The sequence below is a fragment of the Sus scrofa genome, chromosome 8 (genome assembly GCF_054392235.1).
Source record: "Sus scrofa isolate SSC_HxYL_T2T_F1_AM1 chromosome 8, Sscrofa_HxYL_maternal_Yorkshire_Landrace_v2.0, whole genome shotgun sequence".
NCBI classification, from domain to species: domain Eukaryota; kingdom Metazoa; phylum Chordata; class Mammalia; order Artiodactyla; family Suidae; genus Sus; species Sus scrofa.
This window is the reverse complement of record NC_139390.1, coordinates 4,146,811-4,168,962: the sequence shown is the minus strand read 5'-3', so window position 1 is coordinate 4,168,962 and position 22,152 is coordinate 4,146,811. Positions and strand designations below refer to the sequence as shown.

General features: G+C 51.3%; 1 protein-coding gene across 5 annotated transcripts in view; it reads right to left on the bottom strand.

The window, feature by feature from the left end:
• Nucleotides 1–22,152, bottom strand: part of MAN2B2 (mannosidase alpha class 2B member 2) — a 57,992-nt gene that overhangs the window by 4,822 nt on the left and 31,018 nt on the right. For all 5 annotated transcript variants that reach the window (XM_084970896.1, XM_084970894.1, XM_084970895.1 and 2 more), the window contains 8 exons: nucleotides 21,046–21,184; nucleotides 19,447–19,580; nucleotides 12,034–12,308; nucleotides 3,612–3,803; nucleotides 2,856–3,108; nucleotides 1,642–1,752; nucleotides 1,376–1,568; nucleotides 672–809 (listed from right to left, as the gene is read on the bottom strand). In XM_084970896.1, coding sequence (XP_084827022.1) covers nucleotides 672–809; nucleotides 1,376–1,568; nucleotides 1,642–1,752; nucleotides 2,856–3,108; nucleotides 3,612–3,803; nucleotides 12,034–12,308; nucleotides 19,447–19,580; nucleotides 21,046–21,184 — 1,435 coding nt within the window. The remainder of the gene's footprint in view (nucleotides 1–671; nucleotides 810–1,375; nucleotides 1,569–1,641; nucleotides 1,753–2,855; nucleotides 3,109–3,611; nucleotides 3,804–12,033; nucleotides 12,309–19,446; nucleotides 19,581–21,045; nucleotides 21,185–22,152) is intronic.

Genomic DNA, 22,152 nt, shown 5'->3' with positions numbered 1-22,152 from the left:
GAGGGGCCTGCACAGCCCAGACCCTCCCCCTCTGCTTTGGTCCCTGCTGCCACCAGGAGGCACATTCTCAGTGCGCTTGGCAACGCTCTGCTGCTGCGAGTGAGGCTCCCCCGCCTCCTCTTCCGTGACGGGTGAGGACCGGCGATGCCGGAAGTCAGTGCTAGAAGCCACGTGGCTGCAGGATTGAGCCACAGCCTCTAATACCCCGTCACTCGGAACAAAAGTGGTACCTGGCCTCTGCCTCTTCCTCTTCGTCTCTCTCCTAATGCTGAGGACACTTACTTGGGAGTGTGCCCGCCCTGGCGGGGTCTCTGGGAACAGGAGGTGGCTGAGGCACAGTCAGTCCTGCCTTTGAATCTAAAGGGGCAGATGAGGTGCAGCAGGGGCTTTGGCAATAGGTGGAGTCAGTTCCCGGCAGTTGTCTCCTCCACCAGGAGGCCCTCCCTGATGTCCTCATGGGGCTTCCCTTTGTAGTCCCAGTGGCACCCAGGCCCACCTTGTCCCTGCCCTCTCTTGGGCCCCAGTCTCTTCATCTGGCAGCCAGGGGCACCAGGTGACCTCACAGAGCACGGACAGCTCTGAGGCGAGCCCGTTTGTCAGGTCATGGGCTCGGGGGCCCGGCTGACGTGCAGAGGGAGGAATGAGTCCGGACCCCTGAGCATCTGGCTCACCTTTCTGGAGATTCTTCAGGTGCACTGTGTGGTTCGAACTGTACTTCCAGCCAGGGATGCTGAGGATCTGCAGGTGAAGGCTTGGGGGCAGTGTCACAGGCTCTTGCTTCCGGGGGCCTGGGCCATTCTGGACAGTCCCTGCAAGGCAGGCGGACGACAAGGACAGGGCTGGGGCCAAACTCCTCCTCCTGGCCTTCGGCGCTGACCACACTAAGCCCCCCATTCCAGCCGATCTGCCACCACTCCCAGCTGTAGCCCACACTGCAGCAGCTGAACCACCTGCTGCTGCAAAAGCCCCAATCAGCCTTGACTCTCTAGTCCAGCCTTTCCAAACTACGGACGGGGAGACTGAGGCCCAGAGAGAGGACTCGGTTTCTTCCAGAGCCTGCGGGAAGTCCCCTCAGATCCTTGTTTCCTAATCAAGGTCTGGGAAGCCCGTTCCCCTTGCCTGTCTGTGTCTCTGCTCAGAAGGACCTCAGCCCTCCTCCTTCCAGAAAATGCTCTACTCCACTCTGGGCTCCAGCGGAGCTGCCATCACCTTGCCATACCCAGGCCAGTGATGGATCAGACTGCCCCCTGCCCCTCCCTTGGTTCTGTCAGGCCCAGACAAAGTCTCTCTGTGGCTTAGTCAGAGAGCCACACCCTGGCCAGCCTGGCTCATTCTGGGGCCGTGATGACACACGCACTGAAGGATGCCCTCTTACCACCCAGCTCTCTGAACAGCACCACGGGCCTGTGCTGCAACTCCAGCCCGCTCCTCTGGCGCAGGCCAGTGGTGAGTGTCCGGGGTCCCAGCAGGAGCCAGAGCACCGGGCGGACAACTGAAGTGACATCATGTGTGAGGTTGTACTGCAGGGTCCACTCGAGTTTGTTCCACAGCCGCCGATGGAGCATGACCTGCAGGGAAGAGCCGGCTGATGGCCCCCTGGCCCCAGGCATGCCCGAGGGTGACAGAGGGGTCTGCTCCTACCTCCACTTGCCCGTTCCCTTGGCTGGAGACGCCATGCGCCTGCTCCGACAGCAGCACGAGCCTGCTTCCCCCATCCTGGATGAAGGCTGACTGAGCCATGGGGTAGTAGTTCTGTGGACACAAACACTGTCAGCCTGGCAGGCGGGCAGTGGACCAAGCAGGACACCTGGTCTGGGATCACCTCTGGCTGCAGCCAGCCTCCCGCACAGGTGCAGCCACAGCGCCGGGAGCGAGGGGACAGGCTCTGACCTCTGAGATAGACCAACAGGGATTCGAATCCGAATCCACTGCTTCCTGACCGTATGAGTCGGGGGGTGCACCCCACCCAAGCCTCAGTTGCTCCCGCTGTAAACCAAGCCTCCAACCATCCCTCCACAACTGCCGCAGGGAGTGGAGGAAGGCACGTGTGCCGGTCCAGTCTGAGATGGTCCCCAGAAATGGCCAATGTCTGGGCTGGAAAGTGGCCACACAGCCCATGCCCTCTGCTCTGTTGGAGCCGGATGTCCTGGGCTGAGGAGTAGGGCCCTCTGTAGCCAGGTCACACTAGATGAGACCCCGTCAAAGGGATAAAAGGAACAGACTTTCGAGGAAGGCAGAGCGGGGAGGGGCCGCCACCAGCACAAGGGCCTCTGGGCTGGGGAGAGAGTCACCACTGCTGGAGGCTCACGGGGGGCCCAGCCCGGCTCTGGCTGCATGGCCCCAGCCGACCTGCACAGCTCTGGGGGAGGTGGCTCCTCTCCCAGGCAGCTCTGAGGCCCAGGGAAGACAAGCGACTTGCCCTTCGTCACACAGCGGGAGGCAAAGCAGCTCCGAGCTGAGAGATTTCAGAACCAGTCTGTGCTCACTTTTCACCAGACGGCCAGGCAGTGGCTCAGCCAAGAGCCGCAAGCGAGGGACCAGCCCCGCTCAGGCCCAGACGGGCCTCCACTGCTCAATCCTCCAGTGACCCCTGATGAGTCAGTCACTTGACAGAGGGGGACTCGGCGGGCCCCAGGGACTCTCCTCACACGTGGTGACGCCAGAGCTCCCACTCCAGGTCTGGAGCAGCCTGGCCCCCCCCGAGGGCACCCGGGGGCACGGGGGCTCTGAGAGGATGCCCCGGAGGCCTCTGCTGCTGACTGGTGGTGCCTAAAGGGGTCTGTCTAGCCTTCTGGAGCAGGGCCATCAGGGCTGTGTCTGTGGGCGCCGCTCCCCGGGGGCGCTGCGGGCTGTACCAGAGAGACGCTGTTGTTCCTGTCGTGCCTGTAGGTTCGGCGCTGCATCTGGTAGCCGTTGTTGTCCGAGTAGAGGACCAGCCCAGTGTTCAGACTGGTGCTGGTCCTCAGGACGACCTCGTGGTTCAGTTCCAAGGGGCCCACCCGGTACTCCTGCTCTATGCGATGGCAGAGCAGCTCCCCGGCAGAGTCCTGGGGCCCGTGGGCCAGCCGGGAGTAGATGGCGTAGGTGTGGTCACTGTCATTCGCCTGCCTGGAGGCAAAGCAGAAGAGGTGACTCAGCTCTGGGGGCCTGCTGGCTGCCCTCCCTTCTCTTTTCCTTCCTTCCTCTCCTCCTTGTTTCGCTCACTCCCTCCTGCCTGCGGGCAGGGCGGGCAGGGAGCCCTCTTGGGCAACAGAATAGAAGGAGTCTGGGTACCCGAAGGCGCTGACCACCTGCCAGGCCTGGCTAGCTCGTGACGCTACTGCTAATTATAACACAAGAACGGCACTCGTGTGTAAGTCATTGCCAGCACGGGCTCCTGCCCCACCTCTGGACTCAGAAACCCCCAGGCGACACAGCACAGGCAAGTAGAGCCGGGGCTGCAGAGACCAGAGCAATTCATTTCTTCATTGAACTCTCACTGAGGAATGACCCTGTGCCGAGCCCAGGTGCAGGACCTGGCTGTCTGGAGCAAAGCGGGACCCTCATTCCCTCACCCACCTGCCCGCGAACACCTGCCATGCGCTGCGCACCGCCCGAGGGGCCGACCCCACCTGTAGAAGTACTGCCGGATCTCGCTCAGGAGCTGGCCCTCCACGACCTCCATTCTCACAGCTGCCCAGGCCGGCTCCGCGGTACCATTCGGTGTAAACAGGTAATTGTCTGAAGTGACGGCTTCCTCGTACCCATACACGCTGCAGTACGCCAGGAACTCCTGGCTCATACGTACTGTTCGGTTACTCTGCCTGCCGAGCAGGAAAGAGAAAGCAGTGTTATCATGACGCCACGGGGTCTCCCGGGCATGGTCCTGGTGATGGAACCAGGCTCACAGCCCTCTCTGCAGACACCAGCCTCAAGCCAGGAGGGACCAAAAGAAGCTCCACAGAGCCCGCGGGACGGCTAGGAGGACCCTCAAGGAAGCTCATGCACTTGGTTTGGAGAAGAGCCCTCTGGACCGACCCAGAGCCCACGAGGCATCCGTTTCCTTCCCGGTTCCAGAGCTGATCACGAGGGAGGAGGGGCAGAGGATGGGGGGCGGGGGGCGTGCAGCTCAGAGGCTCTCGCCTCTCTGGCCGTGCCCAGCCATCCAGGAGGCCGGCAGGGGTAAAGCTCCTCATTCCAGGAGGCCTGAAAGCCAGTTCATTTTGGACCTCATTGTGCTGACTGGTGCTGTCCAGGTGTCAGCTGCCACGGCGTTCGCTCCCTCCCTGGTCCAATTCTCCTGACTCCTACGGGCAGGGATTGTTAACCCATCTTCACCGCTGAGACACACGTGACTGGGGATGTGACCTCGCCTTCCCAGGATCCCACACTCAGGCTCTTCCTGGACTCAGGACTCAGATGCAGCTGCGTTCGCGCCATGATATTAGGGCTTTGGGTTGGGAGGTGTTTGGGGCCAAGGGAGGAAGAGGCTCAGAGCCTTGGAGATGGATTTGGGTTGAACATGTGGATGTGGTCTCAGCAAAGGCCCAGCGATGCCTTTGTACCCAGTGTGGTCCTTCTGGTGGCAGAAGGTGGAGAAGTGGCCCCTGTGCCCCACTTAGGGGACTGCCGTGGGTTGGGATGGGGACGGGGATGGGGAAGGAAGAGGAGGCTTGGGAGGAGGGCCCTGCTGAGCCCCCCGAGGACGAGACACAAGAAAAGTGTCCTTTCCATTGTTTGGCACCCAAGCCTCCCTCATCGCACCCCAGGCCCCCGCCCCGGATTCCATTCATAGGAGGTCCCCTGGGTGCCACCTTGAAGGTGAAAGTCACCCGCAGAAAGAAACCCACAGAGAGGAGTTCCCTTTGTGGCTCAGCGGTTAACGCACCCAACTGGGATCCATGAGGATGCAGGTTCAATCCCTGGCCCTGCTCAGTGGGTAAGGACCCGGCATTGGTGTAGGCTGCAGACATGGCTCGTATCTGGCGTTGCTGTGCCTGTGGCACAGGCCGGTGGCTGCAGCTCCAATTGAACCCCTAGCGTGGGAACTCCCATATGGCACAGGTGCAGTCTTTAAAAAGCAAAAAAAAGAGAGAGAGAGAGAAAGAAAGAAAGGAAGGAAGGACGGACGGACGGAAGGACGGAAGGAAGGAAGAAAGAAAGAAAGGAAGAAAGAGAAGAAACCCACAGAGAGGGAGAGACTCCGAAGCATACACCCGATAAGGGACTTTTATCTGGAAACTAGAACTCTCACGATTCCATAAGGAAAGCACAACTCAAATTAAAACGGCAAAGCTTCTGAATAGACGCTTCTGAGGAGATACACAAAGGAGCAACAGGCCCGTGAAGAAAAAAAGTCTCAGTCAGCGGGGGATGCAGGTCAAACCACAATGAACCTTTTCAAAATATGGCTTTCTCCGGATATATGGCCAGGAGCGGGATTCCTGAGTTCTATGCTAACTATTTTGGTTTTTTAAGGAAATTTCATACTGTTTTTCACAGTAGATGAACCGATCTACCTTCCCACCAACAGTGTAGGCAGTTCTCTTTTCTCCACAGTGTCTCCAGCACTTATAATTTGGAGACTTTCCAAAAAAAATTTTTTTTATTGCTTTTTAGGGCTACACCCTAGAGGTTCCCAGGCGAGGGGTCTAATCAGAGCTGTTGCTGCCAACCTACACCACAGCCACAGCAACGCCAGATCCAAGCCGCATCTGTAACCTACACACAGCTCATGGCAACGCCGGATCCTTAACCCACTGAGCAAGGCCAGGGATTGAACCCAAAACCTCACGGTTCCTAGTCAGATTCTTTTCTGCTGCACCATGACAGGAACTCCTAATTTTTATTTTTATTATATTACAGTTGATTTACACTGTTGTGTCAATTTCTGCTGTAAAGCATAATGACCCAGTCACACACACACATATATATACATACATATATATATATGGATATACACCAATATATATATTTTTTTTCTTTTTCTCATATTATCTTCCATCATGTTCTGTCAAAAGAGATTGGCTAGAGTTCCTATGCTGTACAGGAGGACCTCATGGCTTATCCATTCTAAATGGAATAGTTTGTACCTACCAACCCCAAACTCCCAGTCCGTCCGGCTTCCTCCCCCTCCCCCTTGGCAACCACAGGTCTGTTCTCTGTATCTGTGAGTCTGTTTCTGTTCTGTAGATAGGTTCATTTGCGCCATTTGTTAGATTCCACATAAAAATGATATCGCATGACATTTGTCTTTCTCTTTCTGACTTGCTTCACTTAGTAGGAGACTTTTTGTTGCTGGCCATTCTGACCAGTGTAAGGTAGTTGTGATTTGCATTTCTCTAATCATCAGTGATGTTGAGCATTTTTTCATCTGCCTGTAGGCCGTCTTTATGTCTTCTTTGGAGAAATGTCTATTTAAACATTAGAGGATGTTCTAATTTCATTGTTTTACATGCAGCTGCCCAGTTTTCCCAACAGTAATTATTGAAAAGACTGTCTTTTCTCCATGGTATACTCTTGCCTCCTTTCTCTCAAATTAACTGACCGTAGGTGTGTGGGTTATTTCCAGGTTTCCAGTCCTATTCCATCCATCTTTATGTATGTTTTTTTGTGCCAGTACCACACTGTTTTGATGAATGTAGATTTGTAGTGTCGTCTGAAATCAGGGAGTCTGATTCTTCCAACTCTATTTTTCATTCTCAAGATTGCTTTGGCATTTTGGTGTCTTTTGTGTTTCCATAGACATTTTTTAAAAGTTTTGCTCTAGCTCTGTGGAAAATGTCATTGGTAATGTGACAGGGATTGCATCGAATCTGTGTATTGCCTTGGCTGGTAGAGTCATTTTAGCAGTATTGACTGTTCTCATACAAAAGCATGGTATGTCTTTCCATCTGCTTGTGTCCCCCTCCGTTTCTTCTATCAGCATCTTGTAGTTTTCAGAGTACAGGTCTTTTGTCTCCTTACCAGGTTTATTCCTAGGTATTTTGTTTTATTTTATTTTATTGATGTGTTAGTAAATGGATTTTTTCCTTAATTTCTCTTTCTGATCTTTCATTGCTAGCATATAGAAATGTAAGAGATTTCTGTGTTTTGATTTTGTATCCTGCAACTTTACGCAATTCACCGATGAGCTCTAGCAGTTTTCTGGTAGCATCTTTAGGATTTTCTATGTACGGTGTCATGTCATCTACGGTGGCATTTTATTCCTTCTCTTCCAATTTAGAGTCCTTCTGTTTCTTTTTTTCTTCTGATTGCTGTGGCTAAGACTTCCAAAACTATGTTGAATAAAAGTGGGAGCAAAAAAAAAAAAAACAGGAGTTCCCATCGTGGCACAGTGGTTAACGAATCCGACTAGGAACCATGAGGTTGCGGGTTCAGTCCTTGCCCTTGCTCAGTGGGTTAACGATCCGGCGTTGCTGTGAGCTGTGGTGTAGGTTGCAGATGCAGCTCGGATCCCGCGTTGCTGTGGCTCTGGCGTAGGCCAGTGGCTATGGCTCCGATTCGACCCCTAGCCTGGGAACCTCCATATGCCGAGGGAGCGGCCCAAAGAAATAGCAAAAAGACAAAAAAAAAAAAAAAAAAGTGGGAGCGTGGGCATCCCTGTCTTGTTCCTGATCTTAGGGGAAAGGCTTTCAGCTTTTCACCATTGAGAATGATCTCAGCTGAGGGTTTGTCTCATATGGCCTATATTATGTTGAGAAATGTTCCTTCGATGCCCACTTTCTGGAGCGTTTGTATCGTAAATGGATGCTAAATGATACCAAAAGCCTTTTCTGCATCTGTTAGGATGATCATATGGTTTCTATTCTTCAGTCTGGTCATGTGATGTACCACACTGGTTTATTTGCAGATACTGAAAAATCCTGGCACCTCTGGGATGAATCCCACTTGATTCTCCTACATGATCACTGTAACGTACTGTTAGATCCCACTTGCTCGTTGTTGGTTTGTCCACACCCTTGGCATGCAGAAATTCCCGGGCCAGGGGTCAGACCCACATCACAGCCATAAACAGAGCCCCAGTGCCAGATACTGAACCCACCGAGCCACGAAGGAATCCCCTCCATTTGCTGGCTTTGTTGAGGATTTTTGCATCTCTGTTCATCAATGACATTGGCCTTTAACTTGCTTTTTGGGATATGAGAAACCACTTCACACCCCCTGGAATAACCATATTCCGAAAGGCAAGTATTTGAGGATGTGGAGAAGCAGGGCTCACGTACACTGCTGGCGGGAATGGAGAATAGTGTCGCCGCCCTGGCAAAGATTTTGATAGTTTTTCAAAGGGTTAAACATAGAATTGCCGGGGACCTAGTAATGCCACTCTTAGGAACCCACCCAAGAGAAATGAAAGCTCTGCCCACACAAAATCTCTATGTGCATGTTCATGAGAACCTCAAAGTGGAAACCACCAAAATGCCCATGAGTTAAGGACAGGAGGAGTTAAGGACAGGAGGAGTTGAGGACAGGAGGAGTTGAGGACAGGATGAGTTGAGGACAGGAGGAGTTAAGGACAGGAGGAGTTAAGGACAGGAGGAGTTGAGGACAGGAGGAGTTGAGGACAGGAGGAGTTGAGGACAGGAGGAGTTGAGGACAGGAGGAGTTAAGGACAGGAGGAGTTGAGGACAGGAGGAGTTAAGGACAGGAGGAGTTGAGGACAGGAGGGACAGGATGAGTTGAGGACAGGAGGAGTTAAGGACAGGAGGAGTTGAGGACAGGAGGAGTTGAGGACAGGAGGGACAGGATGAGTTGAGGACAGGAGGAGTTAAGGACAGGAGGAGTTAAGGACAGGAGGAGTTGAGGACAGGAGGAGTTGAGGACAGGAGGAGTTGAGGACAGGAGGAGTTAAGGACAGGAGGAGTTGAGGACAGGAGGAGTTGAGGACAGGAGGGACAGGATGAGTTGAGGACAGGAGGAGTTGAGAACAGGAGGAGTTAAGGACAGGAGGAGTTGAGGACAGGAGGAGTTGAGGACAGGAGGAGTTAAGGACAGGAGGAGTTGAGGACAGGAGGAGTTGAGGACAGGAGGAGTTGAGGACAGGAGGAGTTGAGGACAGGAGGAGTTAAGGACAGGAGGAGTTAAGGACAGGAGGAGTTGAGGACAGGAGGAGTTGAGGACAGGAGGGACAGGATGAGTTGAGGACAGGAGGAGTTGAGGACAGGAGGAGTTAAGGACAGGAGGAGTTGAGGACAGGAGGAGTTGAGGACAGGAGGAGTGCCTCCGGGCTTATGTGCGATGGAATATAGCGGAGTCTTCAGGAGAAACGAGGTCCTCCTTTGGTGTGATTTCCCTGTACGAAGTGTCCAAAGAGGCAGATCTAGAGAGACAGAAGATTAAAGTTTCCAAAGCCCTGGGGAGGTGGAAATGCGGAAGAAGAGGGTTGGAGGATGATGACTTAAACTTCTTAAAACTGATGGTGGAGGGAGTTCCCGTCGTGGCGCAGTGGTTAACGAATCCGACTAGGAACCATGAGGTTGCGGGTTCGGTCCCTGCCCTTGCTCAGTGGGTTAACGATCCGGCATTGCCGTGAGCTGTGGTGTAGGTTGCAGATGCAGCTCGGATCCCGCGTTGCTGTGGCTCTGGCGTAGGCTGGTGGCTACAGCTCCGACTGGACCCCTAGCCTGGGAACCTCCATATGCCGCGGGAGCGGCCAAAAGAAATGGCAAAAAGACAAAAACAAACAAACAAACAAACAAAAACTGATGGTGGTGATGTCTACGTAGCTCCATGGACACAGGAAGCAGCCCAGACATGAAGATAGACGTGGTATACGAATTACATTAACACGGGAGTCATATATAAAGGAAATAAAAACACTTCCCTCTAGCAAACCTGCCCCGGGGTGGTCTGTGCACCCCGAGGCGTCCCACCTCAGGCCTCTGCACAAGTGGGCTCCCAGGGAGCAACTGCCCCTCGTCTGACCCACTCATTCCCTGCTGCCCTTCAAGGCCTCAGGCCTGGCTCCAGCTGCCTCGGCCCCCCCAAGCCTCCTCAAAGCCGCCCTCTCTCACTTCCAACAGCCTCCCCTCTCTGAAAGGTATGGTTTTCCCCCTTGGGAGCTGCGGGAGCCCAGCAAGGAACACATCTTTCCTCACCTGCACCCAAAGCACCCGAAGACACACAGGGGTCCAGCAGAGGGACAGCGGACATGAGCTTCCCTCCTGGGAAAGGCTGTGAGGGGTGTGGCTTAGGTGTGAGGCGTCCTGGGGGACGGAGGCAGGAAGGGAAGGGGAGCTGGGGCTGCCCCTTCAGGAGTGTTCCCGTCTCAGCACAAGGGGCCTGAGCGCCAACGGAGGCCAAAGCCACTGTGGAGACCCACCTGTCCCAGCCTGGCCAGGGAGGCGCGGAATGTGCTGGGGCTGCACCCCATTTCTGCTGCTCCCCCATGCTCCCCGCTGACCGCCCCTTCTGGCTCCTGTTGGCCACGCCCACACACCTCAAGAAGACCCTGCGGAATGACTGAAGGGCAGAACTTCCAATAAGCCCCCGTCGGAGGGGAGTCCTGGCGTGTGCTTGCAGAGCTGACAGCTGCCTGGGCTGAGCGCCTGGTGATGCTCAGCTCACACCAACGCTCCCCGCTTCCCCCTTCCCTGCCTCCCCGTCCCTCTCTCTCTCCTTCAGCTCAGTTCCTGCCAGGTGCTCCTCCAGACCTTCTCGTCCCTCCAAAATCTCTACGCCCTTTGGGAGGTAACGTGAAGAGATGGAAGTGGGTGTGTTGGAAGAGGCAGCTGAGAAGGAATGACAACTGCTTGGGATGCAGCATGAGCACGTGACAGGGCTGGTTCCAAACTCTGGTTGGCCTTATGGTGGTCAGCTGCCTTCTCTGCTCTCAATAAATGGCTGCTTATGAGTGAATTAGTAAATAAATGAATGGAGGAAGGGATGGATGGATGGATGGATGGATGAATGGATGAATGGATGGATGGAAGGATGGATGGATGGATGGATGGATGGATGGATGGATGGACCGACAGAAACATGGATGGGTGGCTGAGCGGATAGGTGAGTGAATAGATGGTTGTAAGGGCAAGCAGATGAAAGGATTTTATATTTCTTCTAAATTTTATTTTATTTTACTGTACTTTACTTTTTTAGGGCCACACCCACAGTATATGGAGGTTCCCAGGCTAGGGGTCCAATCGGAACTACAGCTGACCACCTACACCACAGCCACAGCAACATCAGATCTGAGCCGGGTCTGCAACCTACACCACAGTTCACAGCAATGCCAGATCCTTAACCCACTGAGCAAGACCAGGGATCGAACCCTCAACCTCATGGTTCCTAGTTGGATTCGTTTCTGCTGCGCCAAGACGGGAACTCCTATTTCTCTAAATTTTAAAAAGTAGGTAACATAACTATTACGCTTTTTCAGAGTTGATCCTCAACCCACTGAGCAAGGCCGGAGATCAAACCTGCATCCTCACAAAAAACAACATTGAGTCCTAGCACACTGAGCCACAAAGGGAACTCCCTGTTTCTCTAAATTTTAAAAAGGGGATAACATACTTATTATGCTTTTTCCAGGGTGGATTCCTCAATACTCCCTTTTACATGGACCAACAACTTTGGAATGAACAAGTTCAAGAAAGTCTTTCTTTCTTTCTTTCTTTTTTTTCTTTTTTTTTTTTTTCTTTTTGCTTTTTAGGGCCGCATCCATGGAACATGGAAGTTCCCAGGCTAGGGGTCAAATCGGAGCTGCAGCTGATAGCCTACACCACAACAATGCAGGATCCAAGCTGCATCTGTGACCTACACCACAGCTCATGGCAATGCCAGATCCTCAACCCACTGAGAAAGGCCAGGGATCAAACCAGCATCCTCATGGTTACTAGTCGGGTTCATTACTGCTAAGCCACAATGGGAACTCCAAGAAAGTCTTGACATGGCCTAGACTCACACAACCAGGAATAAAACTAGTAGCACTGCAAGGCCTTCACCCCATCACATTCTTGCCATGCAGGTGAGGAAATGGAGACCCAGCTGGGGGTGTTACATGCTCAGGTGCCAGGACACGCCTCCACCTCAGAGGCTGCTATGGCTACACCTCACCTCTCCCAGATGCTGTGCATCAGGTTGGTGTCCTTGTCCAGGAACACAGTGTAGCAGCCATTCTTCACTGGCACCAGGTTCCTGCCCACTTGTCCATCCTGTCTCCTGAGTTTGAGGCCAAACTGGATGGTGCTGGGGACAGTGGCAGCAGCCTCCTGAGAGTCCTCCCGGGCCTTCCTGATGGGCCTGATGATGTAGTGCTGGTAACTGAGTCCTGGGATTGTGGTCAGCACGTGCAGGTCATAAGCTGATGGTGTCTCCTTTGAGTCCTGGACCTGCAAGGCCAGCGGGTGAGATGAAATCATGGCTGTCAGGGTTGGAAGACACCTCAGTCTCCTAAGTAACCCTTGCTTACACACCCACTGGATGGGACACTCACTAGCCCCTGAGGCGTCAGGGGCATCCATCCCTGAGCTGAGCTGGGTTCCCCTCCCTCATCCTCGCTGCTCAACACAGTCCAGGCTCAGCCTCTTCTCCCTCCTTCCTCCCTTCTCCTTTGGGGCCTGAACAACCACCTGTCTTCCTTCCCGACACTCCCCACTCTCTCCTGCTTCTGAGCCTTTGCTCACACTGTTCCCTCGATCTGGAGGGCCTCCCTTTTGGAAGGGGCACCTGGTTTCTTAATCCTCGAATTTCACAGTGGAGGGAAGTTTCAGGTCATCCCAGCAGAACTTTCCCCATCTCCATGTCATCAGATTTAGGGAAGGGAGTTGGATGAGGACACTGGGTCCATGCAGGGGGCCCCCCTCACTCTCTAGGGCAAAGGTGCCATCTCTGGACTCCTGTAGGGAGTTATTGAAGGGAGGTTACGAGCAAAAGCATTGTTCCTCCCACCCTCCAACCTGGCAAATGTCTCATCCCCACCCCCCATCCCTCATCCTGTTCTAAAGGGTTTGCTCCCCCATATGATCATCCATCATTTCTGTATTTTCTTAGTTTGTTTCTGGGGAAATTTGGCAGAATAGATATGCAGATAGTTAGATCTTTAGGAGAAGTTTTTATGAGCCTGATTCTTGCATCTCTTCTTATCTAGAAAAGCCCTAAAATTCTTCATGTGACATCTGCTCCTCATGATTAGCAAAAACTTTCACAAGACGAGCAGTGACCTTCGATCTCTGACCTGGGAACTTCTGCATGCTGCGGGTAGAGCCAAAAAAATAAACAAATAAATAAAAGGAAGTAGAAGAGAAAGAACCAGAGAAATGTCAGCATGAGCAGAAATTGGTCAAATGTTCCTAGCTTTGAAGATAGAGGAAGGGTCCACAAGTAACAGACTTCTGCAAAATGTGGGCTTAGCTGCATGGACCTCCCTCTTCACCAAAATCACATATACACTGACATTCCTCCCGACCTATTCGGAGCAGTTTTTCAGAGCTAATTGAAATGCCGCCTCCCAAGCTTTAGTCCTCATTTCCCCCCAATAAAACCAATTGCTATGTTGTACTTTTTTTTTTCAGTTGACAGTTACGACAACCAACAAAAGAGACCCAGAGAAGGCTTTTCTCCTTCGCCTGAACTCTGCAAGGAACCAGAGCCTTGGTACCAGCAGAGTTTCTTGTGCCCATTCACCTCCTCAGAGAATCCAAACAAATTTAGGTGCGTCTCTCCAGGCTCTTGGATCTCCCGTATTGGTTGATAACCCTGAGCTTTATTTGATGGTATGTAACAGGTACCTGTCGCCTCGGTTGAAAGACACTGAGCTCGGGCGATTGAAAGATAATAGGGAAATACTCACCCTATAGTGAAAGGTGCTGGGGAGATACCCACCTAATCTAAGGCATTTGGGGTGCCTGGTTGAAAGAACCTGGGGTTTGCTCAGTTGAAGGATGCTGAGAGGTCTGGGCTGTGTGGTTCGGTAAGAGGCTGACCTGATGCCTTTCCTCAGGTCGGCTGCCTTAATAGGATTTCTTGGAATAAAAGTGAAGGATTACTTGAGAGGGTTTGCTCCAAAGAAAAAGGATAAGACTCCTCTTGGTTGGTTATGGCTTTCCCAGGTGACTGAGAAATTTATGGGAGTGATGGAGTCAGAGCCCTCATACCTTGCAGTGGTCCCTTAGGGGAAACCCACTCATTAATTAAATACTTGCTCATCCAGGGGTCACATCAGCTCATCCATGATATGACTCAAGGGTGATGCCTAGAGGAGTTAAGCTCACAGGCAGCACACTGGCCCTTCACACCATTTCCCTAATAAATTTTATCCCTGACAAACTCAACTTTAAAATGGGACATAGAGGAGTTCCCGTGGTGGCGCAGTGGTTAACAAATCCGACTAGGAACCATGAGGCTGCGGGTTCGATCCCTGCCCTTGCTCAGTGGGTTAAAGATCCAGCGTTGCCGTGAGCTGTGGTGTAGGTTGCAGACGCAGCTCGGATCCCGAGTTGCTGTGGCGTAGGCTGGTGGCTACGGCTCCGATTAGACCCCTAGCCTGGGAACCTCCATATGCCGTGAGAGCGGCCCAAGAAATGGCAAAAAAAAAGACAAAAAAATTTAAAAAAATTAAAAAAATAAAATGGGACATAGTCTGTCAAACAGAGAAACAAGGGGTGTCAGAAAGCCAGCCTCCAAACTAACACCTCAGCCAGCTTTAGGTATATACAAAATTTACACTTGCAAATATCTACGTAAGTGGGAATTAAAGGAAATTTTTGCCCTAAAAATAGCCAAAATGGACTCTTTTATGGCACATGCAGTTGTTAGAGAAAGCCAGAGAGAAAGAAAAGAAAAAACAAATATTTTCAGAATTCTGAACTTGCGGGCCAGAGAATTTGCTTTTCTCTCCCTGTGCGCTGAGACCACGGCTCTCAGGAAGACGAATCTATACCAGCTCTAATTCCTGAGACTAAGGGGGCCATGAGGGAAGAAATCTTTTTAAAACTTATTCCAGCGGTTATTTTTAAACTAGTGAGTTTTACATTGTGACAAGAGATTCATGATCAAGCTTAGAAAATGAAGCTATGAGACCTCTGGTTGTACCTGCCTATATGTTAATGCACGCATTATCTGTGCCTTAACTTTTGGATGGTATAATCAAAATTCACTTGTAAATGAGCTCTACTTAACTGGCTTCAAGGAAATTAAGTGTTTGTATAAATTCTCAAAAACACAGAAGGTAACTGGCCAGAATTAATTTAAGGTTCACGTGAACTCAGAAATATGCAGCATTAAAATAATACCTGGTATTAAAATTTTTGTCGTGTGCCCAGCTAGCTCAGTTGGTAGAGCATGAGACTCTTAAAGTTAAAATTCATCAATCTAAATAATATGACATGTCTTTAGAGTTATCAGCACTAAGTATAATACCTTAATTATACTTCTGTTTAACAGAAGTTAAATAAGTTTTTTGTTGTTGTTGTTGTTGTTTTTTTTTTTTTGTCTTTTGTCTTTTTAGAGCCACACCTGCAGCATATGGAGGTTCCAGGCTAGGGGTCTAATCGGAGCTATAGCCGCCGGCCTACACCACAGCCATAGTAACACCAGATCCAAGCCGCGTCTGTGACCTACACCACAGCTCACAGCAATGCTAGATCCTTAACCCACCGAGCGAAGCCAGGGATCAAACCCACAACCTCTTGGTTCCCAGTTGGATTCGTTTCCGCTGTGCCATGACGGGAACTCCAGAAGTTAAATAAGATTTTGTTATATCTGCTTCAAAATATGTCAGAAAGAAAATAACTTGGTATCATAAAATTTTTATAAGTTAAATGTAAATGAGGTATAATCTTTTTAGTGAAATCTTCAGGAATAATTGCTTTGGGATAACCTACTTTACAATAATCTCTCCAACTACAAAACATTAATCAAGGAAATTAAAGAGAATTCAAAGAAATAGAAAGATATTCCATGCTCCTTGGTTGGAAGAATTAATATCATAAAAATGGCCATATTACCCAAAGCAATCTACAGATTCAGTGCAATCCCTATCAAATTACCCATGACAATTTTCACAGAGCTAGAACAAACAAGCCAAAAATTTACATGGAACCACAAAAGACCCAGAATTGCCAAAGCAATCCTGAGAAACAAAAACCAAACAGGAGGCATAACTCTCTCAGACTTCAGGCAATATTACAAAGCCACAGTAATCAGGACAGTGTGGTGCTGGTACCAACAGACATACAGACCAACGGAACAGAACAGAGAACCCTGAAATAAAGCCAGACACCTATGACCAATTAATCTTCGACAAAGGAGGCAAGAATATAAAATGGGAAAAAGTCTTTTCAGCAAGGGGAGCTGGGAAAACTGGACAGCCGCATGTAAATCAGTGAAACTGGAACACACCCTCACACCATGCACAAAAATAAACTCAGAATGGCGTAGAGACTTAAACCTAAGACAAGACACCATCAAACTCCTAGAAGAGAACATAGGCAAGACATTCTCTGACATCTGGAGTTCCCATTGTGGCTCAGCAGTTAACGAACACAACTAGTATTGAGGATGCAGGTTCAATCCCCGGCCTCGCTCACTGGGTTGAGGATCCAGCATTGTGGTGAACTGTGGTGTACGTCGCAGATGCGGCTTGGATCCTTGCATTCCTGTGGCCGTGGCGTAGGCCGGCAGCTGCAGCTCAGATTGGACCCATAGCCTGAGAACTTCCATATGCCACAGGGGCCACCCCTAAAAAGACAAAAGACAAAAAAAAAAAATTATCTGACATCAACCTATAAATGTTTTCTTATGTCACTCTCCCAAGGCAACAGAAATAAAAGCAAAAATAAACAATGGACCTAAACAAATTTATAAGCTTTCGCACAGCAAAGGAAACCATAAAAAAAAAAAAAAAAAAAAAAAAAAAAAAAAAAAAAAGACAACCTACTGAATGGGAGAAAGTTTCAAACAATGCAAGTGACAGGGCCTAATCTCTAAAATATGCAAACAACTTATACAGCAAAAAAGCCAGCAACCCAATGGAAAAATGGGCAAAAGACCTGAATAGACAGTTCTCCAAAGAAGATATACAGATGACCAACAGGCACATGAAAAAATGCTCAGCAGCACTGATTATTAGAGAAATGCAAATCAAAACTACTATGAGGGACCACCTCACACCTGTCAGAATGGCCATCTTTAACAAGTCCACAAATAACAAATACTGGAGAGGGTGTAGAAAAAAGGGAACCCTCCCATGGTGTTGGTGGGAATGCAAATTGGTACAATCACTATAGAAAACAGTATGCAGGTACCTTAGAAAACTATATATAGAACTACCATATGACCCAGCAATCCCACTCTTGGGCATATATCTGAACAAAACTTTCCTTGAGAAAGATATATACACCCGTATGTTCATTGCAGCACTATTCACAATAGCCAAGACATGGAAACAACCTAAGTGTCCATGGACAGATGAATGGATTAGGAAGATGTGGTATAGATACACAATGGAATACTACTCAGCCATAAAAAAGAATAAAATAATGTCATTTGCAGCAACATGGATGGAACTAGAGACTCTCATACTGAGTGAAGTAAGTCAGAAAGAGAAAGACAAATACCATATGATATCACGTATATCTGGAATATAACACACAGCACAAAGGAACCTTTCCACAGGAAAGAAACGAACTCATGGACTTGGAGATCAGATTTGTGGTTGCCAAGGGGGAGGGGGAGGGAGTGGGATGGACTGGGAGTTTGTGGTTAGTAGATGCAAACTATTGCATTTGGACTGGATGAGCAATGAGAGCCTGCTGTTCAGCACAGGGAACTATGTCCAGTCACTTGTGATGGCACATGATGGAGGATAATGTGAGAAAAAGAAGGTATATATGTATATATGACTGGGTCACTTTACCGTACAGCAGAAATTGACAGAACATTGTAAATCAACTATAATAGAAAAAATACATTTTTGTTAGGGCTGTACCCACAGCATATGGAGGTTCCCAGGCCAGGAGTCAAATCAGAGCTATAGCTGCCAGCCTATGCCACAGCTACAGCAATGCCAGATCCGAGCCTCATCTGCGGTGTACACCACAACTCATGGCAACACCAGATCCTTAACCCACTGAGCGAGGCCAGGGATCAAATCTGTGGATACTAGTTCAGATTCATTACTGCTGAGCCACGCCGGGAACTCAAAAAAAAAAAAAGCGTTCCCATCGTGAGTCAGTGGTTAACGAATCTGACAAGCATCCATGAGGATGCTACTGAAGATCAAGTGTCCCGTGAGCTGCAACCACAGGATAGTGCACACTGGGAAAGCATAACTTAGGGAGTATCTCCAGTCTGGATGGAAGGACTCTCATCAGGTACTCTTACAGGTACTCTTACAGGTACTCTTAGCTCAGGCACAGCAAGACCGAAGGGAACGGACTCTTGGGTTAATCTCCACTTACAAAGGAGACCAGCGCTGGACTAGCCTATAGAGTGGACTGCTGACCACAAAATCACCTTAAAACAACGCTCACACAGACAAGGACCTACATTCAAACCAGGACGAACACACGCACCTTCCCCACCACCAAACCACACGGACGCGGACACTCTCTCCCACAGTTTAGAAGCAGTTTCACGACTCGATCTCAAACCGTGCCTCCCGGCCTACAATCCCCATTTGCTCCAAATAAAACTTGACTCACAGCTGTCACAGTGTGCTTTGTTGTTTGTTTGTTTGTTTTTCAGTGAACAGTGCCCTCTGGAACCAAGTCCATGTCCAGGTCTTAGAGAGACACGAGAAGGACCACACTCACACTGAAGGTCGGTGTTGCAGAGGGAGGCAGGCCCTTTGCATCCACACCTCCAGTAAAGATCCGTTTTTAGGACTCTTCAGGGTCACTTGCATGCAAAGTGGAACTCTACATAGGAATAGACATACTCACAAACGGGACGTGACGCCTTCCATCCAGCCCAGTCCACCTTCCAGGGAGGGGACAGGAGAAGGGACCTCCAGCCAAGGCAAGTGCCCAAAGCCAGGGTCAGCCCCCTGGGTGGATCCCACTGACCCTGATGGACACACACCCTCATAACAATGTCCTCAGACTGATGGCGAGGGCGTCACAGCTTCACTTTACATGTTCCCACATTTGGGCGGGGGGGGGGGGGCGGGGGGCAGCCCAGAGCGGGTGCAGCAACAGGGAGTTTGGGGTTAGTAGATGCAAATGATTCCATTTAGAATGGATAAGCAGTGAGGTCCTGTGGTACAGGGAATGATATTCGACCTCTTGGGATAGACCGCGATGGAAGATAACACAAGAAAAGCGGTGTGTGTGTGTGTGTGTGTGTGTGTGTGTGTGTGTGTGTGTGTGTGTGTGTGTGTGTATTACATGTGACTGGGTCACTTTGCTATACAGCAGAGATTGGCACGCCATTTTAAATCCACTATACATTAATTTAAAAATAAATAAATATAACAAGAAACAAACAAACAAAAACAGGTGCCACTCAGGCAGGATTTGCCACACCCACCTGGGCCAGCACAGGGCGGCCTGACTCGTCTGTGACGCTGACCTCAGGGAAGCTTACAGTCAAGGTGATGACGGTGGTGACTGTCCAGGCCAGGGGGTTGTAGACCATGGCAACGTGTCCCCCAGGCTCTGGGCCTGCACACAGAGAAGAAGCTTTATTTGTTGTAGCCATGTGACACACGCCACATACCCGGGTGCTCCTTGGAACAAGAAGACTGAAGAGGGTAAGACTGGCCCTGCAGAGTCCAGGGCGAGGGGCACGCACACCCGAGGTGCTCGGACAGGCATGTACTCTGTCCTGTTCATGCCGTCATCCCAGTTCCCGGGGAGGGGACGTCCCTCCAGAAGCTCTTCGCGCATCTCTCCCTGTCGGCCCCGCTTTACTGATGAGGACCCCGAGGCCAGAGAAATAGAGCCTCCTGCCCAAGGCGACCCTGCTCCTAAGGCTGGCTCCAAAGCTTTGAGCACTTGGAAATGGAGGGACAAAGAATTCTCTGGAGCTTGGAGGGTCAAGTTCAACCCCAAGCTCAGCACCGGAGGCCCCTGAGATGTGGACTCGGACGCCTCTTCTGCTCCATCTCCAGCCCCATGTGCCCAGAGCTCTGTCCACGTCCACTGACTCGTGGATCGTGAATATGTCACACATCTGCCAGCCCCCTGCCCCTGCCTGGGCAGGTCCTTGGGCTGGATGCCTTGCTAGTGTCTCTATCCGCCCCCCTTGCTCCTGCGCGCTCGTGGGAATGGACTGCCCCGCCTGGCACTGGATCTGAGCCCCATTCTAGCTCTTTCTGAGACTGTCTTTCCTCCCAACTCCAGTCCCTGTAGGCAGGACCCTGCCTGCTGCACCCTGGTCCCCAGGGGCCTTCCAGAGTCTGATGATAGGATGAGGTGGCCGACAGACACAGAGGGGAGGGGAGAGCAGGTCAGGTGAGGAGTGAGGCCGGAGCAGGGAGCACAGAGTGACAGAGAGCAGGGCACATGTGGACGCTGCAGAGGGGGCTGCAGGCCTGGGCACATGCAGGGAGACCAACAGGTCTTTTCGCCCAGAATTTTTAGGGGTGAATCCCATCAGTTCCACGCAATGATTGGTCACTGTCCACATGGGAAACCCTAACAGTCAAAAGCTGGTCAGTGGCCCATCATGTGCCCCCAAGCTGAGCTCAGGAGCGGGTGCTGGGGGCCAGGCCGGGCCAGGAACCTGAGGATACCTGCATCCTCTCTGCAAAGCCGGGCAGAGCAGGGCTAAGGGTCCAAACCCCACCTGCTCCACAGCCTGTGTGTTTATGTGTTTCTTCAGCTCTAAGTTCCAGCTTCCAGAGACACGTGAGGATTTACGTTAAATGCTGCACGCGGATGTTTAGCAGCTGTACTGACTCTGTGGGCATTGACTGCTCCTCTAACCGTCACATCAGCCCTCCTTTGCTCACAGAGAAGAAACAGATGCTCAGAGAAGTGGAGGCAGGTGCCCAAGCTCAAGCTGAGCATGAGGGCCGCACCTGGGATGGAATGGTGCGGCCCTGAAGCCTCGGTGGTCAGGCCTCTCCCAGGCCCCCAGACTCTCTTTTCAGACCTCAGGGTCCACGGCAGGAGCCTCACTTACCTGAGTGGGTGAGGGGCATGTCCTGAGCAATGGAGTCCATCAGCTTCCGCACGCCCGCCATCCCTGTGGTCAGGTGCTCCACAAACATGTCTCTCACAGCGAGAATGTGAGTCCCAGTGATGCCATCGTGGTGCTGGACCTGCGGCCCCCGCCAGGGTAGGAAGAGAGTGGGGTCAGGGGAGTCCCCATTGTGGCTCAGCGATAACAAACCCAACTAGGATCCAGAAGGATGTGGCTCCATCTCTGGCCTCGCTCAGTGGGTGAAGGGTCTGGCGTTGCCGCGAGCTGTGGTGTAGGTCCAAGACACGGCTCGGATCCCGCCTTGCTGTGGCTGTGGTGTAGGCCGGCAGCTACAGCTCTGCTTTGACCCCTAGCCTGGGAACTTCCATATGCTGTGGGCGCAGCCCTAAAAAAGCTAAAAAAAAAAAAAAAAAGAGTGGACTCAGAACCTGCTCTGCTCAGCAGCTACCCTTTGGCACCTACTGGGCACTGGCTTTCATTCCGTCTCACCAGGTGCTAGTGGAGAAGGTGGGGGTCCCCCCAACTTGACAAAAGGCAAAACTGAGGTCAAGACCCTCAGGAGCGCCTCCAACTTTTTCCGACCTTCTGAAAACCGATACCCGAGTCTTGAGCTTGAGCAAAGCAGACTTCTGGAAAGGACCTCTGAAACATTACCTCCCTGGCCCAGTCTTCCATAAATGCTGATAACCGGCTCTAGGCACGTTTCACACATGACCTTGACACGTGTCTGCCCCACGCGGGGGGGGGGGGCTTACCTCCTCTTCACAGAGGGGCAACGGAGGCTCCGTGGGGCAGAGCCACGTCTCCACCAATGCCGGTGGACACTAAAGTCAGTCCCTTCCACCCCCAACACAATGACTAGTTCTGCCAGCAACTCCCTTTAGGTCACTGCGAATGCCATGGCCAGTGCGACCCTTTTCTGACCGGGCGAAGGAACAAGTTCCATGACTTCCTGGGTCTCAGTTTACCCATCTGTACAGGGAGGGACAACTGGAGATGGAAATTTAGGAACAATTTCCCTTGCGGCATCCACGGAGCCCAGTGCGTTATGAATATGATCACGTTCCAGTGCCCCGCCCCGGGGTG